Source organism: Achroia grisella, unplaced genomic scaffold, assembly GCF_030625045.1.
Source record: "Achroia grisella isolate CSIRO2021 unplaced genomic scaffold, CSIRO_AGI_Agris_v1 utg1023, whole genome shotgun sequence".
NCBI lineage: Eukaryota > Metazoa > Arthropoda > Insecta > Lepidoptera > Pyralidae > Achroia > Achroia grisella.
In genome coordinates this window covers 429,491-451,887 of record NW_026712560.1, presented here as the reverse complement: position 1 = coordinate 451,887, position 22,397 = coordinate 429,491, and the positions used below count along the sequence as shown (strand labels likewise).

Genomic DNA, 22,397 nt, shown 5'->3' with positions numbered 1-22,397 from the left:
ATAACAAATATTACAATAAGTGTAATACATACATATACAATAATGTTTTATGTTAAATTATAAAATATTGCAAACTTCTTTAAATAGTAAATATAATGAATAATAATTAAATTTTAATGTTAAAAATATTATTCATTATATTTTTAAATTAATTTTTAATAATGAAATTATTTAATTTTGAAATCAATAGTTATTGTACATACTTAAGCCTTCCAATCGTTCTTAAATAAAAAATCGCCACTTAATCCTATTTTTTACAAACACAGGCGAATATCCTCTTCTCTAGCAAGTTATAGTCATAAAACTTTCTTGAAAACATAATTAATTTATATTGTACCGTAAGTAACTTGGGGTAACAAATTTATAAATTCGAAAATATCGCCGTTCATTAAAAAACTATGTTTGTCGAACCGGACGCCCCTCGAAGTTTCCTCATTGGAATATTAAGCGAAGAAACATTGGCCTACGTAATGGATAGCTTGTATTGTTTCCAGCTCAGATTTATGGAGGTAACTTGTAACGGCTTCTTTAATTAGACTTCTTCACTCAAATTGATGATTGTTATTGATGTTAGTTAATTTAAAATCCGTCAAAATGGGTTTCACAGTAATAACTGCGCTATTATGGTTAATTTAGTAGGTTACTACGTAGAATCTCATTACTACAAAGTAAAATTATGCTTAGGACGCATATCATATTGTTTCTCGAACTTAGTGAATTGCCGTTATATCAAATGTTAGGGCGCTTAGTGAGCTGATTTGAAACTATTGAAATGGAGTGGCTGTGAAAGTCGTTTAGTTACCCTTAGTACTTTGTTAACTTAATGAATTGACTGATGGCTATAGAAGCTCTGAACAGTGGTGGGGTTAAGTGGAACCTGCTGATTAATCACCCTGTCAGTAAAACTGCCATTTGCCACTTGTCACGAATCCCATTTGTAAGTACTATAATTTTTGGTTTAGCATTCCCCAACTCAATTGAATGTCAAATAAGAAAGTGTCTAATGATTTATTCAATTAAATAGAATTACACCAGCTTGCCTAAATTATAAATTATGTCTAATAATATAAATTTATTCTTGATCTAAAGATGAAAGAAGTGTTGCTTGAAGCTATAGTGAGATATTATAATAAAAGTAATAATAGCGATGGAATATTATATAAACATTGTGTAATTTTAGAAAGCCTTGCTCCGGCTCTTTATTTGGCCGAGTGCAGAGATGAGTAGGTAAGTAATTATTCCGGACCGTCTCGAGGTTGTAATCCAGTGGGATTAGAAAGGGCGGTGTGAATGGTAATAGCAGCTCCCCAAGGTGCTGCGGTGTGATTTACTGCTAAGATTCAATAGTGAATATTTTAAACTCTGATTTATTTGTTACCCATTACTTTAAGTTCTTCATATGTCTTTTCATGACTATTGTAATCTAATTAACTAGCAGAATGAGTCTATATATTTCTTTAATTAATTTAGAAGTGTGACATTTTAACTTTGCCTATGTCTTGTACTATTGAAATATAACACAACAATAAACTTGCCTATTATAACTATATATTTTTTAACTTTATAAATTTTATGCTTATATTTTATGTATATAGATAAATATGTATTTATTAAAAATACATTGTAGAATTTATAATGAGACATAATGATAGTTTACAGAAGTGACAGTACATAAGAGTAAAAGCGTTATACTCGCATTGTGTTTTCTAAAAATAAACATCTAAAATAAAGGTCGGCAATTGAATGTCGGGTGTCGGTCAATATAAACATAATAGAATTAAAAACATAATGAGTTTTTTGGTAAATAGTTATGCAAATTATAACTAATTATAATATAATTAATTAACGATGTATTAACGTATAAAATGAACTGTTATAGAAATTTTCTTCATAAAAAGTACAGGAAAACCATTGTTTTTAATGTCAAGATTAGCGAACTAGTAAATGCACAATTTAAAAGTGACCTATTATGCTTCCTGCGATGACGTGCTATATGATATAGATCATTGTCGGTATTACATATTATTTAGTAATAAGGATCGGGTTTTATCTAACAAATTATTCAATAATTATATTGAGATTAAAGTAAGTAGCCGCAAAAGGTAATTATAGTAAATAATAAGGACATAGCACGCGATAGTTTATTGGCTTTTATGTAACAATTATGTGATTTTCACTTAATATCTGATTACGTTTTAAAATTCTTTCTATTTTTAACTATCATATTAATAAGCATATTAAGAACATACATATTCTAAACTATGGTGCATATAAGTCTTTTTAGATATTTGTAGTAATATCATACGTGTAAGAAACTAGGAGTAGACATTTTTGATGACTTCTCAGAAACGGAGGATATTTTTTTAAATAATGGTTAGAGGATTACAGTACGATTGTAATTTTTTCATATATATCATGTGATATCATCGCCAATTGAGTATTGATATTAAAGTTTTTTTTTATATCATAATAATTTTGTTCCAATGGAAATTGTGTGTTTCAGTGAAAATCCTTAATAAAATTGATTATACGTCATGGTAAATACATAAAAAAATTTCCATTAAAACAAATATGCCGTCGTTACCTTTGGTTTTCCCTTGCGGACCACCTCTTGATATGATATCGCCGCCATCTTCTCTTCGCCATACAATCTTTGGAGGCGGGTAACCTCTTGCTTTGCAGACCAGCTTAGCTGACCCGCCTTCCGGCACCATCATGTCTCCTGATGTTTCTTCGTATATTATATCTGGTGGTATAACCACTTCTAAAAATGCTGTCTGAAAAGTAAGTTGTATTTTAACTTTCATGCTGTAGCATGTAGAAAGGTACAATTCTTTTTATGTCTATTACAATAAAATAGTAATTTAATTGTTATGCATAGTTACGCATCCATGTAGGTGTAATGACTTGAATGGGTTTTAAATTCAATAATTATGAAATCGAATTATGATTGTTATATAAATAATATCGTAAAGATCTAATGCTTTATGTTTCAGGATTTTTAATATACTACAAATAGCTAAAACTTAGACATATTTGTTTAATCATTATTCTGGGCATAATTCTTTCAAAGTTACTTTCATACTTATAGGTATATATTATATATACCTAAGTTTGGGAAGTTTGAACAGTCCATTTTTAATAATAACCGAAATATTCTTTAAATTATTCAGATATTTTGTAAACTAGTATCTACATCAAAAATAATTTTGTTCTTATCTATAATAAATGTGATGAAAAATTTGTCAAATGTATATATGATTTATGCAAATAAAACGGTTAGCTTAAAAATTATGTCTCTCTTATGACTATCAACTATTCATATTATTATAGTGTCTGATTTAAATCAGAATATTTAGCGGCTTTTAGCAAAAATGCAAAATTATTCAGACACTTTAGCTTAGCGAGATTTGAGAACACAAATAAACTCCGGTACTAGTTTTTATAATATATAGTTTTTGGCTTGCCATAGTTAATTAAGTTAAAAAAGGAATTCTAAGAGGAGAGGCATTATAAAGTTATGATATATATTAAATAATTATATTTTCATACCTTCAACGACTAAAATAAATATATTTATGTATAATACAAAGTACGTATTTATATAAAAAGTAAATCCATTATTTATACGTTTCCGTCACATCCACGTATACTCGCGCTATAGAAATAATTAAATAGGATGGTGTAATATTTTACCTGCATTTTCATCGGATCTGTATTAACTTGGCACATATATTGTCCTCTGTCCTCCCTTTTCACCCCTCTGATGTTAAGCGTCCAAGTGTTGTAGTCGTTGTGCGTGACGCTCAACCGCGCATTGTTCGTTATCACGTGCTCGTGGATAGCCAGGATCGCTTTTGTATCCGCCTTGATCCACGCAACCTGACCCCCGAACAATCCGGAGCCCAAGCAAGTGGAAAATGGAAGAAAACATTCTAATAAAACGAATAGTACGGCGCGGAAACGCAACATTTCTGTAACGATTATCTCAATTTTTCGTTGAATTGTAAAAAATAGAAATGAAGACTTTTACAGTGAACAAGTCTAATTACAACTGAATGTCTCCCAAGAGGCTGTCGCGACAACGATCCTTGAGCCAGCAACACTATCTTGTTGCGAGCTCCTCGCAAAATGCTCTCGGAATTTTTAATTACATTTTCGTCTGGTCGCCGCTATAGCGCTCTGCGGGCGGACTGTGAAAACGGCCCTCGTTTCACCCGCTTTACCAAAAGCGTCGACATCGCAATAGAAGCTAATTTCCTGCATAGCGTAACAAAAAACGAACAGAAATATGGCGTTTATACTTCTTTGGTGTACGTTCTGAGTTGGGTATTAAATTCCATTGTAGTAGTAATATTTAGTAGATCATATTCACTTCTAAATTAAGAACTATCTTTTTTAGAAGTCTTATGATTAAATTTCGTAATATGACAAATATTCTTCTACAATAATAATATTATTTTCTAATTACTGACACCAAACTAAATGCTTATACTTATGTAAACATTATCAAATTTACCTGATTGGTGTTATTTAAATATTAGATTACTAAATAAATAGTAGGTTAGTGCTGAAGTGGTGCTCTACACAAAAGTGAATATACAATTCAGAGGTAACATAATAAGTACTATATCAAGTGCTGGTGCATAAACAACACTAGTAGTGTTACTAATAGGATGCCTACTGTGGAAGTTTACTACATATAAAAATATAACAATATTGCAAAACATTAAAGTGCACAATGTGAGCGATAAGAAAACACGTTAATGTTTTCGCTTCGTATAAGAATACTTGCAATCCTTTCTTTTCATAAAGCTCTTACTTTAATATTATTTGAATAAGCTTAAGCGAAAGGATTGTAAGGAAAACGATGTAATTCCAACAACAAAAAGAATATCTTTCGGTATCATGTAAACTAATGGAATATGCCAGAACACATAAAGCTATATATGCATAGTATCATGAAGCAGCATGTGTCAATTAGTACTTTATAAAATAATTGAACTGTGCAATGTATGTTGTGTGATTGCCTACGAGAATCATGGTGAACCAAATTATCTGAATTAGTAATAGTACCGCATAAAATATCCATTATAAATTTACGTCTAACGTTTGTGGAGTGACAATATTGGAATTACATTGTTAGATATACGAGTATATTTATCTAAATAAAAACATAAAAGTTATAGTTACCCACAATTGGAACTCATCCATACCAGCGGTGCATATCGAGGTTATGTGTTTAATAGAATGTGTATGTGTATCGGCAATTTATTTGCTGATTCATAAGAAATATATAAGGTGATCGATATGAACAAATATCGGAAAAAACGTTAAGTTGTTTACATGAAGGATTCTCTTGAGATTTTCATCTGAAATCTGTATAAGTCAACAGAGGGGGTTTACACACGTGCCGATATTATTAGTGGCATGTAATTACTTACGAAAATCGACATATGAAAAGCAAACCTATATCGATGTAGTGAATTCATTGGTATATCGTGAGGAAATAGAGTGACCCACGGTAACGGTCCCAAAGAGACTATTATCGAATCTTGTTTCTCGCAGAATCGATTCAAGGTAGATATACCTAAGTATTTATCCACTTGTTCTGATGTAATGTACGGCTGAATTGTGAATAGATTCCTTCGTATTTCCTCCAACTGTAAATATTTTCTGAATTGGAGAGATATGCGATAAAATAGAACGATTATAGACGTTATTTTTTTTAAACAAGTATTACAACATTTTTTTTAATTTATTTATCAATACGGCCTTTAAAGACATTTCTTAAAAAACTGGAATGAAGAAAAATTTCTAAAGATTTACGCATACGATATTGTCGAATGGTTTAAAGATAGTGATCTAGATTAACTCCCGGGACAGTTTGAGAGCATAGCCTCTTGAAATGATTGAACAGGGACCAAGGGGGTTAGTCTCGGCTTTATTTTAATTTCGTAAAGTGACTGTTTTGCAACGTAAATTTCCTATCTTCAATATAGTTCAATCATAGTAGGGTTTGTGGTTTTTGTTAAGAGATTCAATGACTTGAAATAATCAAGGGATAGTAGTTCCTAAAATCGTATCTTTTAATTTATAAGAACGAAACTTAGTGAAAATACGTGAAAAAGTGCTGGGGTTGGCATGCTTCGAAAAAAAAACTTAAAATAATAAACAGTTTGTGCAAAATCATTAATAAGACCCAAGAATAATCCAAGTTATTCAAAGTCTAAATATAGATTTAAAACATTCCTGGATCTTAGTGTATGCATGTAAGTGTCTAGTGCTAAGTGCCTTAGTGTGCTAACACTACAGCTATGGTATACTTAGTTTTGTGCAAATTAGTTTGTACTCTATGCTAGGTAGACATAGGTACTAAGTGCACGTGAGTTGAAAGAGTGCTGAAGAAATGCCAAGTGTACTATAGAAGTGCGAAGTGTGCTATAGAAGTGTGGAAGTTGGTGCAGAGGTCTATAGGGTGAGATCTATAATAGTGAATTTAGTTTTTAAATACATAGGCTTCTATATTTTTCTGCTTCGATTGGCATTTTCATACGAACACTGTGTGGACGGCCAGATCTTTTTCTGTCGCAAACAGAGGAGGTTTAATTGTACCTATTAATAGGTGCACAAATATTCGACTAAAACCAAGCGGATTGAGAGTTTCAAAAATTGTATTTGGCTCCATATCTACTTTGTGTAATGCAATCACAGCGATTCTGTTCTCTTTGTTACTAACTGGCGCGAAAAATTGAAAACACAATGAACTTTAATAATGGAATGACAGATTCCAAATTCAAATGTAACATTTTGTTTATTTTTAATTGTAACAGTATTGGGTATTATAATATATAATACATAATTTCCTTTATATGAGTCTAGTATTTAACAGTTAAAAATATTTTATACTGAATCTTGCCAAAAATTCATTAAATCGAAGTACTTAAGTGTGCCTCTATTACAAACTAGCGTATCTACATATATTTGAAAAAATAAACATATATTCAATGTATTGTCATACATGAAATTGTTACGTGATACAAATAAATAGCCATCCTGATATTATACACGTGAAAGTGCATGTTTTCTTTTTGTGCCTAAACGGCTGAATAGGTCTTAATAAATTTTTAAATAAATATAGACTATATTATGAAAACGAGACTGAGCTATTGTGCTAACTTCTATTTCTATTCCGACTACTTTCAAATTATCTAGTTTCTGTTAACAGCGGCTTTGTTTGCGTTAATGTCCGTTTCGACAGCCAAATCTATTACATATCTAGAATGCATGTAAATAGAACATGAATTGTAATTATTAATTATCCAGTGTAATATTATATATTCAAAAGTATATCTGTTTGTTTATTATATTATCACGACTGAATTGATATTAATGAATTTAGAATTATAAATAAATAGTATCACGAGGAAAATACCATTTTCCTTAAAAAAAGAACAATACCAAAACCGACGAAGTCGGCGGCTAACAGCTAACGGCTAACAGCTAGTGTTATATAAAGACGTTTATTATACCAATTATTTAAGAATAAATTAAAGTCTTCTTAAATGAAGCATCTACATATACGAAATTTAGGCTGACTATTGTCCCGTCAGCGCATATCGTTATTGCAGGTAGAAGCACCATTCCATTATCGCCCAATAAAATAATATATATAAACGTCGAAAGTGTAAATATATTTTTTGCCAGAAAATCATTTATGTTTTTACGCAATTAATATATTAATTGAATAATATATCACAGCAAAATCATTATAGATCTCAACCCTTGAAGTGCACAGTGAGGGTGCTCCACTATGAAGTGGCTAGCTGTAATGAGTCAGTTTGATACACACCCTGGCAGTGGCGGAGTCGCCACTCACCCTGTAACCACCAAGGTTATTCACCACACACGTGAACATTGCGTCCCGGCCCTGGGCGATGGTCACGTTCTCTAAAGGGTATAGGAAGTCCGGTTCCAGACCTAGAGCTGTAAACAAAAGAAAAAAAATACATTTAAATTAAAATATTGTGAACATTAACAGGATCAAGGATATATGTTTTTGTATCTTGTAGTTATTGTAATACATATAAAAAAACTATAAATATGTTTTCACACAAATAGGCACAGGATCTTACTCGTTATCATGTCGTTTTGAAACCGTAATCCTAAAGAACTAGGCTCTCAATTCCGCAGATTTTTTTAAATTCATGTTCAGGAGAACAGGAATAGTGGAATGGGAAAGATAGCAAATTATTCTATTTACTTCTATTAGTACAGAGAAGTGTAACAAGGTTAGATATATAAAATACTAATGCTTAATAGGTGAGTATATTTATTTTAGGTATTAAATTTTGAACATATACCTGTTCTATGTTCTTTAATAAATTTGACAAGGTTTCTTTTATAAATTTACAATTATGTATTTCTGCTTTATTGCAACCGTCATGATCGCCGGTAAATTGAGAGTAGCGGGTAGATGGTAAAATCAGAGCAAAATATCAATCAGTACTCATCGTTTTCGTTTGTTTTTACTATCGGGATCTTTAATATCAGGAAATCAATAAAGAAATCCCGTTATTTTATGTATGTCAATAATTATTGATAATAATTTATTTCTGAATAACATCTGTTTGCACTACGGTTGCTACTAATATCTAATAAGGAATAATTACTTAGTAAAAATTAATATATCTGTAATCTATATATATCCGTCCTATTAATATATAAGGATTAATGAAAAATGTTTAATATTTACTTTAATATTTTCTGTCGTTCCGTATACCTAAAGCTAATAAGAAAACCATTGGAAATCGATATAGCTATAATAAAACGAATAAAAACCGATTTGATGATATTCGATTTCTTTATATTCACAAGGGCCCACGCGCATCGAACGCGATATCGCACGGTTAACTGAAGCGATAAGTGATTTTCGCCTCCGACGCCGACACCACGTCTACGATTGCGATTTGCATAAATGGCGAGAAGGGAAGTTTGGCAGCGATTTGAAAATATTCGAACGAAGTAATACTACTAAAACAATATTACAAATCTGGACGAATTAAAAACATTCATCGAAAAGATCTGGAATGTTGGTATATGCAAAAATATCGGTTTTTGTTTATTGCGTAGTAGTTTTGAAATATGTATTTGAGTATCGGAAAATTTCTTGAAAATGGAGAGGCAATCCATAACATTTAGAAATAACACTATATTTTGAATTCGTTGTATAAAACAGCCACAAATGGTAACCTTTTTATTTCAGTCCATTGTTGTTTAATGTTTGTTTAACTTTGAATGTAAAAAATATACGTTGTTGATATTGTTATATATTATTTTTTTTTGAAATAGAAATAATCTTTATTCCATTAATCTCATTACAAGCACTTTTGAATGGTCATATTTTGATTCTACCACTCATTTGGAATGCAGATTCATCACAAGAAGAATGAGGAAGAAATTTGTGTGTTGCTCTTTTGAATAGATGTTTTTTTTTATATTTGTACCAAAAGTATAGTAATAATCTATATTTCATATTAATATTATAAATTCGAAAGTGTATTTGTCTGTCTGTTTGTTAAATCGACTACAGTACTGAATGGATTTACTTAATTGAAATTTGACAAAAAATAGGAGGACAGATATAGGCTATCTTTAAATGTGTGTAAAATAGGGTGTAGATAGTAAAAGTGTATGAAGATTAAGAACTAAATAACAGCTAATTATTTAGAAAACCAGATCTACTTGTTTTTTCCGTTTATACATGATGATTTATACATATTCACAGATTTTAGAAAATTAAATGCAAGATGAAGCAGACTGACTCACAAAAGAGTTTCTACATAAAAATGTGTCAGTTAGTTTGAACATAAACATTGTTCGGGGTGAAACGCCCGAGGCGTCAATATTCTACGTGACCAGTTCTTTCTGTCGCCTTCAAGGAAACATGTGTCGGAAGTGAGGACTATCTATTCGCTCGAAGAATAGCGATCGTACTACTAAATTATTTGTATGTCACTACAAACTCCCGTAGTGGCCGATTGCATCTGCATTCACCCATTCGCCAGTTGGTCCGGACACATTATTATGACATATTTACCAAATCGGCAATGTGTATTCGACATGTCGAGTGCAATGTACGGAATAATTTTATTTGTATTGCTCTCATTGAGTCTATTATTTTACTATTGATTAAAAATGAAGATATCATCAATTGGCATACATTTGTTCGTATTTAATATAATATATGCATGCATCATAATGCATTTGAACTATCTTTATTTTTAATTTTATGTATACGCTTAGGTACTACTGCTTTGATAAATTACTGATTTATGATGATATACTGATGATTTACTGATGATTTGTACTGTTGATGTCAAAGTTAAGAACCGATGATTGAATTTAGAAAATAATAATAGTATGTTTGTGTGCGAAAACGTCATATAATTATAGCAATTATTAATTGTACTAATAAGCAAGATATTATATTAAACTTCATATTGTCTACTTAATTATACCGACCAAGTTATATGTTGTTGCAATCAAAGAGACACATTTACGTAAGGAAAGTTGACTATTAATTTACCGCATCTGATATTATGCCTACAAAGATAACATGTTGCATTGCTCACCTTCAGTATATAACAGAGAATAAGATCAATTTCTATACACTAAAATGATTTCCGAGGTCCGTAGTGAATATGAAGTGTCCAGCAGACGTTCGGCAAATAAACAGAAGTAGATATAGATAGCGATCTCCTGTCCAATAACTAGCAATTGGTTGCTACTGCAGTTCAATATTTTAGAACTGGAGGAATTGTTACGTATTGCCGTATAACTCCTACATTCTAATAATATTAGACATGTAGTAGTTCATAAAGATATTCAAACATTTAGATATATAATTAGATAGTGTCATCTGAAAATAAAAAACCATTGTAATGTTTATGTATGCGTATATACGCAGCTTCTTACAAGATTCTTACAAATTATAAAGTCTATTGTGGTCAATACCTTAAGGGATATTCAATATTAACTATCAACAAAACTGTATTATATTTAAATACTAAGTTCAATTAAGATACTAGAATTAAAAATATAATCCGACTATTTCATTTTTTAAATTTGAACTTTGAGACAAAGATATATGTATATGATTCGTTTAAAATGTACAACTGCTTTATACGTTTAAATGAATATTTAAAACTACTATACACCATCAATATCCTATTAATTATTCTGTCAGCTATATTTATGAAGCGGATAGTATACGAAATACAACAGAATCTGCAATAATTATGTTGAGTAATTTATTTATCGTCTGGAGGCGGTCCACCTGATGATAACCGTCGCCTATAATATATTATATATGAACAGCACTACGGACATCACATTATCATGTCAGACCTGATAACACTCATACGTTGTCATTCCATATAATTAAGAAGTCATGCCTCTTTATATTTTTTTAAGGATTTACTTATCAAATGGAATGATTTTTAAGTTTGCACTTGGTATACATTGCTAATATGTTATATATATTAGCAACGTCTCCATTTCTAACAGTTCATTCCCTCCATATAATAACATTATATAGATTTAGTTATTTTTGTATGTATAATATAACCTAGCTACTGAAATAAAAGTATTTAATTTCCAAACTTCAGATATACTTGTATAATGATACCGACTTTAAACAAAATAATTATAGTATCCAGTACAATAAAATATTTAGAACTATTTTGGTAAAAGATCTCAGTGATCTATAAACGAAGAAGGTACCACTAGATTTTACAGAGAGAGAGTATAAGCGGACAATTAACAGACATGGTTTCGTACTCCGGGGAGATAGAAAGTTAGGACCGACATTGGTACATGAGTGCAGTGTTTATAACTTAGTTCCGAGACCTGGTGTACCTGTTGAAGTTCTACAGGAGAATATAAATGCAGTGGAGAATTAGATAGTGTTAATAATAACCTGAAGTAGTCGGTAAGTATAAATAAAACGTATAAGTTGGCTGGCTAATCTGACCCATATTATTTAGATAGAGATATTACTATTCAAAAAGCTATTTTATTCGATTGCTTTTATTGTTAGATACGCAATATTTTTTCCCAATTCAACGTAAATTTTCATATTTGTATATGCATATTACATTTTCTCGCATCTCTCCATAGCTACTAATTTCGTTGTAGTTGTATTGAAAATTTTGGTAAATAAATAAATAATAATTATTATTAAATATATTTTTATATAAGAGTACGATAACCTTTGTCCATTCATCTAATTTAAGTCCATCTTTACATTGTTTGTGATAAAAATTCGTATTCTGAATATTGCAGTAGAATTAAAAAAACTATTTTAATACGAAGTTTATTTCAATTTTAAAGCCGAAAGTACAAAGCAATACCACATAATCTTACACCTGATGAATGTAGTGTATCACAAGTATCTGTAACCATTTACTTTGAATCTAGTTGACAAAGTGACTATTTACCTATTCATTATACCTATTTACCGTCACATCACGATCATGAGTACCAACATATCGACGAAAGCCGTGCTCAAGCAATCACAGAGTGGAGAAACCCCAGTCGACCGCTTCATTTGCAATTTGGTTCACTGATTTTCGTTCGAGCACTAGACTAGGTTTAGTTCGGCCTAGAGTGAATTATGTCCATTGTTGTTTTGGTCCGAATTGGAGAGGTACGTAAACTGTGTCTCGTAGCTTTTAAACTTTGAATGGTATGCATTTGACATAGTATAATGCCGGTAGTTTCGTTGACTGATAGTAAGATCACGTAATGATATCGTTACTCGTTTTCATATTTAAAATGTCCCAAGAGTCAGTATAAAAAAAGGAACTCTGAAACTAAACACTTGACTCAAAAGTAATTTATTATATTTTTCAACTATTCACAGAATATATTTCTAAAACTTGAGCTGTATACTTGTTAGCTCTATAAACTATAGAAATATATCATATGTTTAGTATGGTTAATTATTAAAAAGAGTCATAACTTAGCCATTTTAATTAATTGTGAGTTGTAACTATAATTCTCTAAAGGCATCTAGCTTCATTATATTAACGACAGTTTTCTTGTTAGTTTCATATCAAAATATAGTTTTGTCAAAGTTTTATAATGTACTAGACAAGTATTTAGTTGAAGGTTTTGAAGTTGTTACGCAGAAGTTAAAGAACTCGCCGGCTGCACTTTATACTACTGGAGTTGCAGTTCGTATTTGGTTGTACCGTCTAGTTAAATGTTTATAACACTTTATTTTCATCATCGAAAGAATTGTAGTGTTATTATTGGTGTCAAACTATTTAACTGTTTTTAGTTTAATATGCATGACATTTAATTTTTATAGATAATATTAGAAATAAATATTGACACAAATACTACACATATTATATAGTATATTTAAACTTGAATATAGACTCAATAACGTAAACTCTATGAAAATGTATAAGAGAATTTCTATACGTCTATGCACGCTTGGTTGATGACTGATGGTAGCCAGATGGTTATCTATATCTATTTGCTCATAACAAATTTAATTTTATAAAGAAGCCATGAATTTTCATAAACATAATCGCAGAAGAACTTGTGTGAAAATACCGAGATCGACTAGAAGCAATAAATGGGAAACAATGTTGAACAAAACCAAGTATTCTGGTTTGGGTTTCAGAGAGTTTACTCGAAATACATTCTTCAACAACATTGTTTCTAAATTAAAACAATCTCATAATTGCACATTCTCTAAGTTCTTTGATGCAGCGTTCGTGGGTATCTTAAGGGGGAGTTGCAGGGCGATAAATAAGGGGAGAGGAACGCTCGGAGCAAGTTTTGAGGCGAAGTTAAGCCGATTAAGTGTCATTTCCGCGACGGAACTAGCACTGTTCATTAAATATTTCGAGTGACTTAATTGCTGAGGTCGGCCGTCTGCTTAGTTTTGAAATGTGAACAGATTCGCTCCTCTGAATACATCAACTTTGGACAACAAAATCGAATACGGCAGCTGACAAGTTCATGCCGCTCTTTCGAGACAACTTTAAACATGTTTTAAATGCAATTAGTGCTATTAGTTAGATAAAATTTAACATTCCGTGCAATAAGCATTAATGTACGAAATTGTAATATCAATTTATCACGTTTTTGCCTAAAAATAACTATTTTCTTAAAGTAAACATACGGAAGCATTGACCACGCGCCGGCACAAAGTCCATTACAGTCAATTCATCTGGACGAGGCACGTGTTGAAGCTATTCTCACGGGTAAACGAATTACCTGCTCTAGATAAATAAAAGAAACAGTCGAGCTCTGGATAAAACTGAATAACAATTAGAGCCAGGTAGAAAAAGAACAAAAATTCTATACTTAGACCTTGTTTACGCTGGCTATCTACAATGAGTCGTTTTATATTTTATTAATTTAGTATATGGTAGAGTAGAATTATTAATTGTTTCCGACAGAGTTGAGACCACGTTGATTGCTATTTTTGCAAACATAAATAATATAGTATATTATATTTCTACACTTATAGTACCTTTATAGTACAAACAATTTACAGACTATTTAAAGTAAGAGTGCGTAGCTATTTTGGGCTAACTAGTCGTTATTTAAATATATTTTATATCATACTGCATATGCAATTAGAAGAATTAGGCAATTAACAGACGTGGCGACGGCTAAACTTGTATACTTTAGTTATTTCCATAGCATTATGTCATATGGTATACTACTATGGGGTAAAGCAGCCGATATAAATATTATATTTATTTTACAAAAGAGAGCCATACGTTCTATTTATGGTATGGGTTCAAGAGAGTCATTACGTCAGTGTTTTAAAGATTCAAATATCCTCACCGTTACTTCACAATACATTTATGAGAATATCATGTATACACGGAAGAATTTAGACAGTTTTAGAAAACTTAAAGACTGTACAAATAGAAGCTTACGCAATAAAAATAAGCTAATTTTACCTAAATGCCGCCTGCACAAAGTCAGTAATTCATTCTATGGTAATTGTAAGATTTTATAATAAACTGCCAGAATCTGCACTAAATCTGACAGAGAGGCAATTCAAATCTTATATTAAACAATTTTTATGTAAGAAAGCCTATTACAGGATAGACGAATTCATAGAAGACAACATATCAAGTAAATAATTAGTTTATTAAATATTATAATTTGTTTATCTCATTTCTTGATTCAATTATAAATATGAAAGCGTAGCGGGTTTTGTATTAATTGCCGCATATTCTTATGTGAAATGTGAATACTATAAACATCAGATGGCAATTGTGAGTAGTTATGACGTGGTCTGGTGTTTTGAGTAGTCATGCTCACTAAAATGTCCAGACTTGTATTGCTATATTTGATGGCTGGCTCATCCGTCATACTCGTGAACGGGTGCTGCTTGTAGGGACTGGTCTGCTCTAATCACTATGACTCCTCTTATTAATTGTTATTTAATATTTTTTTCTTTTTGATATTTAGTAATCGGTGGTTTGTATTCACACACTTAAACTTAAATTGTAAGTAAGAATAAATTATTTAAAAGAGCAACACACAAGTTTCTTGCTTGTTCTTCTTGTGATGAACAGCATAATGAGCAGATTAAAAAAAAAAATTATTATTCAAAAGTGATATATAATAAATGATTTTCTATTCTATTCTATTCTATTCTATTCATAGAATTTCAGTCAGAATATGCATATTATTAATGATATATAGTAAAGTATTACATACAAACTACTACAATGATATATATTTGTTTTATTTATTTATTTATATGCGATTAAACAGCATCTTTACCAGAAACATCGCGAAATTCAGTGTGACATATAAGGCCTGATAATGTATTTTGTATTCTGAGACAGTTTAACTCCATACCCTGAAATTTTACGACCACATATACCACATACCGGAAAATAGTTTTGGTAAAAAATTGGCTATCGATTTAGATTAGACGTACAATACGTACGTCAATAAAATTTTACATAAAGTATCTCTTTGGTAAAATAATTGTAATAAATAATCATAACTTTTATTTATTGTGGCATGTTAATTAACAACGTAAGCTTATATTATTCAATAACCAATATTCGCCGAGAAAAGGTTGATATTAACAGGTTTATTTATATTGTTACGATCGCTGGCTCAAGATCGGCCCGTGAATTTCTGGGGGCACAGCGAGTTTGCTGTACGTGATTCGTGTTAAATACATGTTTGCGGATATCAAACCAATTTTCCGCCGATTATTGTATTAACAGAGGGCTGTTCTACGTAAGGGTCCTTAATGGGGCTTTCATAAAGTTGCTGTGTAATTTTTGTACGGTATTTATGATAACTAAACGAGTTGTATTTCAATAGTATTGACAGAATTTCTGATTGTAGGTATATCTTATATATTGGCGCTATATCAAATCTACATAGATGGATAATATTTTACTGCATTCAATGTAATAAAATACTGATAGTCCAATATCGAAATAGACTTTACAGTAGGTAAATTTACATTAACGGACCGATAGGTACCTATACTAACTGTTCCAATTTATTTTCTGATATTCACATAGGCGGAAGTGGGTTTGGAAAAAGCAAGCGAGTTTCTTACTCACTAAAACTCGACCGTTTTACATCTTTACTGAAGTGTTCAGTTCGAATTCACGCGTTTGCTTTCGCATTTTACCATGATGTCAGAACCAGATCAGAAATTCAGTTTTGTGTGGTTTTACTAGTCTCAGATGTTTATATACCGAACGTTATAAGTCTGTATATAGGCTTCATATCTCATAGATAGTTAAACATCAGAAAGAGGAAAAATAAAAACACATATAATAATTAGAATGTGGCAGTTAAATAAAAATGCTGACAGTGTTATTTTCCTACATAACTAAGAGCGGGTCGCGCGAACCTTTGGGTCGCCAACATGAATCAACCGGTATTGGGATAAAATTTAATTAATTTATACTACATGAGTGGTGGAGGTAGTCAACGCAGTTATATTTTTGGACGAACATTAAAAATAAACATTTCAGAACTAAAACCTTATAAGAGGTATGACAGAGGTAGGTACTTGCGGGCAATTATTGTGTTTGTGGTGACAATAAGAGGTAATATAATGTATTCTTGTGAAGAAAGACTCATGCTGAACAGTGATACTATAATAGGTTGTTATTTATGCATTTTATTATGTTTATAGTGGTTGTGTACGTAAGTGAATTACTAATAAAGTGTCTTGCCTATATTTATTTACAGCAATTACCACCACATACCGTCCTAGTGAAATATAGGATCATAAATCCTGTCAGCCCATGAACAGTAGTTATCGTGAAGTGTGTTGGTAATTTAAGACATTAAATTTAAGTTATGTAACATACATGGTATTAAAACAATATATATATGTATTTTTTAATTACTTAAATAATAGTTTGTTTATTGTTTCATAAATAGTACCTAACTAACATAGTTATAATATTCGTATAATGCATTTGATGAATGATGAGTGAACGTTAACAATGAAGAAAATAGATCAAATTTACAAGTATTCGCACAACATTTTCTAACTTCCTTGATTTTAATATTCAATTTAATAGTTTCAAGAATTATATTAATACATACTTATTTTATTAACGAATGCATCATTTTTATAGCCGATGGCACGAAGGCTGTACATTTAACTACACATACGTATGGCGATCGGTCTGTCGGCTCACTTTTTCAATATCCCGCACCTAATGACCGCCAGATGGCAAGTTGGGCAAAGTGATGCTATCAAAAAGCCATAGACCGCGGTTTCGTCGGTTATCGAGCACTTTGCGCTTCACAGTGACGTGGGTCAACTTATATGAAATGTTCTACAAGAGTTTACACAGCCTTATTCGATTTTATTTGGATCATACGCTATAGGAAAGTCCTTTCTTATTTTGAGTGTTGTTGTTAGATATTAATAGTATACTTTATTTGATAGGGCACTGATGTAGTTTATTGAATTAATAATATTACAATGAATTTTCCTGCCTCGTCATTTATGTATGACTTTATTAATACAATAACGAATGTGGTTATTTTATTAATAAAGTCATACAAATAAAAAGGCATATAATTTTTAATTTTAACTCCATTTCAGTATTTTTAATATTCTCTATAAACTACAAATACCAAAGCTCTTGCAAGTCTATTTCTAAATTACATCTGCATATAAACCGTCTACCTACTAATAATACAACTTCTTGTAAATACCGAGGTTTATGCTACTACAAGCTTTACAGTAACTATAGCACTTGTATATTTCAGTGATGTTATGTATATACACAAATTTAATATTAGAATTTGTATTCATGTTTGTTAATTAAAAGGATTAATAAAAAGTATTAAACAAATCGTAGCAGTCGCAAATAATATACAATTACTTCTGTTTATTAACAAAGCCCTTCTAATTTGAGTTAATTGTATTTGCCACGGTGCGTGATTACTGGCCGCGTCTTTGTTTTTCCAGTCAGGGAAAATTACGAGATATCATGCTTGTACACACCATTGTCTTGAATCTTTTGTCCCCTTTATTTAGTCGGAGATTTAAGCTCCCTTATAAAACTAATGTTAATTTATAAATATTTTTTTGGTGTACTAAATAATTAAACAGTTTTTTCAAATAGTTGCGTGTGCGTCGTAGATTGAGACAGTAAGTCTCGACCTAATGACCTAGGCCGAAATTTGGCTGATATAAATAATTAATTATGTCAATTTACAATTGTGACTGATTCTCTTGCAAAGGATACACGAATAACCACTAAACTAATACAAAAGACGGAAGTAGGCATGCTCTGTGATGCATTTTTTACAAAGCGAAATGTCATATCATGTGTTGCATTCACCACTACGTTGATACTTAATAATGCCTATCCCATTAGTATAACAGTCGGGAGGGTTTATTTATTTAAATAAAAAAATAAATTAATATATTTTACCAATCTATTTAATCCCAAAGATGGTGAGTTTGAATAACTCCGTCATCGTTAAATTATAAATTCACTAAAAAAGTCTTTAATAACCTCAGCTGAGGTTATAGTTTGCGAATATTTTTGAAATTATTGAATCAATGTTCACAAACTGAAGTTAGAGAAATAAAACCGAAACATTGCGTTGTCACCCCTCCCTATTACCTGTATGTCATTGTATACATAATATCTGTGAGGAATTTACATTATATTATGAGATATCATAAAGAAACAGTACTAATTATAAACGATGTATTTATTTTATGATTACTGTGAAGTTTATAGTTATGATTCAGCATTCACCAGCAGCCTGGAAAACTTCGAATTATTACTTATTTCATACCCATTCTTTTGTTAGTTCTGCTGTTATACCTTCTTTAATAAAAAACACTGAAATAACAATAAACTTGCGCTAGTTCCGCTATAGTAGTTTCCGAGAAATTCCGAGTTTACGATATAAAATATTTAAAATGTTGCTCGCTATATAAAAAAACACTATATATAAAGATTTCACTTATTTAAAGTACCTTAGAATACTTCTTTAGTTTATTTAAGGTTAATGAGCAGCAATTTCCAAGGATATTCAATGTAATACCATTACGCATCACCGTCGTGTCATGGCAAAGTAACGCACGAAAATCACGAAGTGTTAAAATGCTGCTGTAGTATAACAAAGTATATAAATGTAGCTTTCTTTCGTATGAATAATGATGCAATACAAGAGTGGCATTTTAGCGGCTCTGCATTGTTATTCAGTTGGCGGAGAGGCGCGCACGCCCCACAGCTTATCGCCTGCCCCCAGCCGTTGTAAATTAAATAAATATATATCTAATGAGCGGAAATACAATGCATGACTAAGCTAAATAATTGCTTCATCTCGTTATACAAGAATTTTCTCTATCGACCTAAATGCTATACTCGTATTTTTGTTACATTTTAATACGTTTCTAAAAGCAGAAGTAGGTAGAAAGTATTCATCTGTCATTACCATCAGACTATTATAGTTATTATTTACAAGTCTTTAAAATGATGAACAACAAAATTTACTAAAATGCTCACAATCACAATATGCAAAAAAATATACGAATATATTTTAACAAACAAGACGAGAAAATACAAAATTTATTATCTCCGCATCTCAATTTTTAACTTATTCAAGCGAGTTTGGAATTGTTTGCGGAAACTATAATATTATTTATTACTTTCCGTTAGATTTCTGCTTTAATTTTTATTTAAAACAGCAGAACAGGATGAAATATGTTGGAATAGGGATTCAATTCTGAAGTTTTGATGGGCATTGACTTATTTACGAGTTCACTAGAGCTGTAAATATTATTAGTTGTATTTAGTTATGTAACTAGAGATTTTTAATTTGACTATGCAATGTGCTACTGGCTGTATTACAACTAAATTTTAGGATTCTGTTTTTCAATAAAAACGTAATCCTAAATATAATTTACATAACATTTTCGATTAATTTTGTTACTAAATATCTGATATTGCCTATAATCATAGCACCAATGAAGTTTACAAATAGTAAATTTAAATAAATTTTATATATATAAATAAAACTTAAAAGAATATTTATAAGTAATTGTAATATTATTTCAAGTATAAGTAGCACTACATAAGTAACTGACTAACAATATAAAAGGAACTAGTAATAATAAAATCTATCGTAATAATAATCTAAATATTACATATCCGACTTTTTATTTCGAAATATAAGTTCAGTATGAAGCAGTGCATCTAGAGCTAGGAGGCCCATGGGCATGCTTGTGAATAAAGTGTAAGTAAAGTGGTATAAAACGAGCACAAATTGCCCCGCTTCCGAGGAGTAAATGAAGTGCTGTTTTGACGGCTTTGAAATGAAACTTACATAAAAATCTAGCATCAGATTAGGATAAATTTTTTTATAAACAATTTACTCATTATGTAAAATATCTTTATTATACTTTTTATACAGAAATTCACGATGTATTTCAATTAGTGGCAAGTTACGGTTAAAATTTTGATTTGCAATTGACTAACAGTCAATTAACTGCGAAGCTTACCAGTCTCACAGAAAAATCAGAGCCATTTTCACGTACGGCTAAGCATTCATTGCGGATGTCACGGTCCAAGATAAAAGTACAAAAGGATAAGAAAGGATGTGTTTCACCAAGTGCTCGTACGAAACACGAGATCCTACACTCTCGTACATTGATCTGAGTGGGAACGTACGGCTTGTTTCTTAGAATCCTTTGAGGTGGCCGGGCGGACGCGCCTTTGAACGGCGCGCGGGTGCATTTTGATAGCGATATCGATTTTACCACTGAATACATTTATATTTTCTCATGTGAATGCTGAACTATAAAATAGTTATGTGAATGCATTTATTTGAGATGATACTAAATATCACTGCATACGTTTTCTGATACTACAGATTGGTAATTCCATGTATTGTACAAATGGACTAGACGAAAATAACATTTCTATTCCTAACTATGACTGCTTGTATTTTCAATGCAGTGTCTTCTATTAAATATATATCTACTTATAAAAAGCACATTAAAGTTTTCTAAGATTATGTACTTTTTCCCTATATTTTGAGGAAGAGAATAGGAGAGAACAGACGACGACCTTCTACTAGTATCGCCGATGTTAGTAGAAGGTTGTCGTCTGTTCTCTCATATGACGGGAAACTAATAGTCGAGGCGGATAATGAGGACTGGCGTAGATGTGACAGACAAATAAGATATTAATATTAGAACAAAGTTCAAGCTAACATCGAATTTATCATACTCATTTTCACCTTAAAACACTGCTTGCTCCTGCGCACAGAATGCTGTGATATTACAATTGATTAAGATTACTAGATATACCAAATCAAGATGGAGGAGGCTACCTTGTTTTATAATAGTTTAATTGAATAATATTTGCACATATATTGTTTTATAATAACAGATTCCGCGTACACTGAGATGATGAAATAGTCACATCGGTTGCCTGGCTCTTCGGTATATATATTTAATACTTATTATGTGTGTAGAATAGAAAATTCTTTATTCAAATAAACTTAATGTAAACATTTTTGAATAGTCATAGTTGTTTTGTTAATATACCGCTCATTCGGAAAGCTTCTTCTTATCACAAGATACTTGCGTGTTGCTCTTTTAAATAACTATTGTAGCTTTAAATTTTTAAGTTGTATACTCTGAATACAAAATACCAACTAACACATATAGGAGTCAAAATATTAAATGCACAATAAGATTAATCAGTCGTAGTGATTATGGTAGACCAGTCCTCACAAGCAACACTCGTATGTAATTAAAATGGTAAAGAACCTGATGGCCGAGCTGATGGTAAGTGGTAACCATCGTTAATATACATCACTAGACT

The 22,397-nt window shown here is 31.1% G+C and overlaps 1 protein-coding gene across 2 annotated transcripts in view; it reads right to left on the bottom strand.

Moving 5' to 3' along the window:
• The window catches only part of LOC131854826 (lachesin), a 65,063-nt gene that overhangs the window by 18,152 nt on the left and 24,514 nt on the right, over positions 1–22,397 (bottom strand). The window contains exons 3-5 of one of the 2 annotated variants that reach the window (XM_059206367.1): positions 7,853–7,986; positions 3,697–3,882; positions 2,585–2,777 (exon numbers count right to left, since the gene is read on the bottom strand). In XM_059206367.1, coding sequence (XP_059062350.1) covers positions 2,585–2,777; positions 3,697–3,882; positions 7,853–7,986 — 513 coding nt within the window. The remainder of the gene's footprint in view (positions 1–2,584; positions 2,778–3,696; positions 3,883–7,852; positions 7,987–22,397) is intronic. The other variant, XM_059188808.1, reaches the window with a different exon arrangement.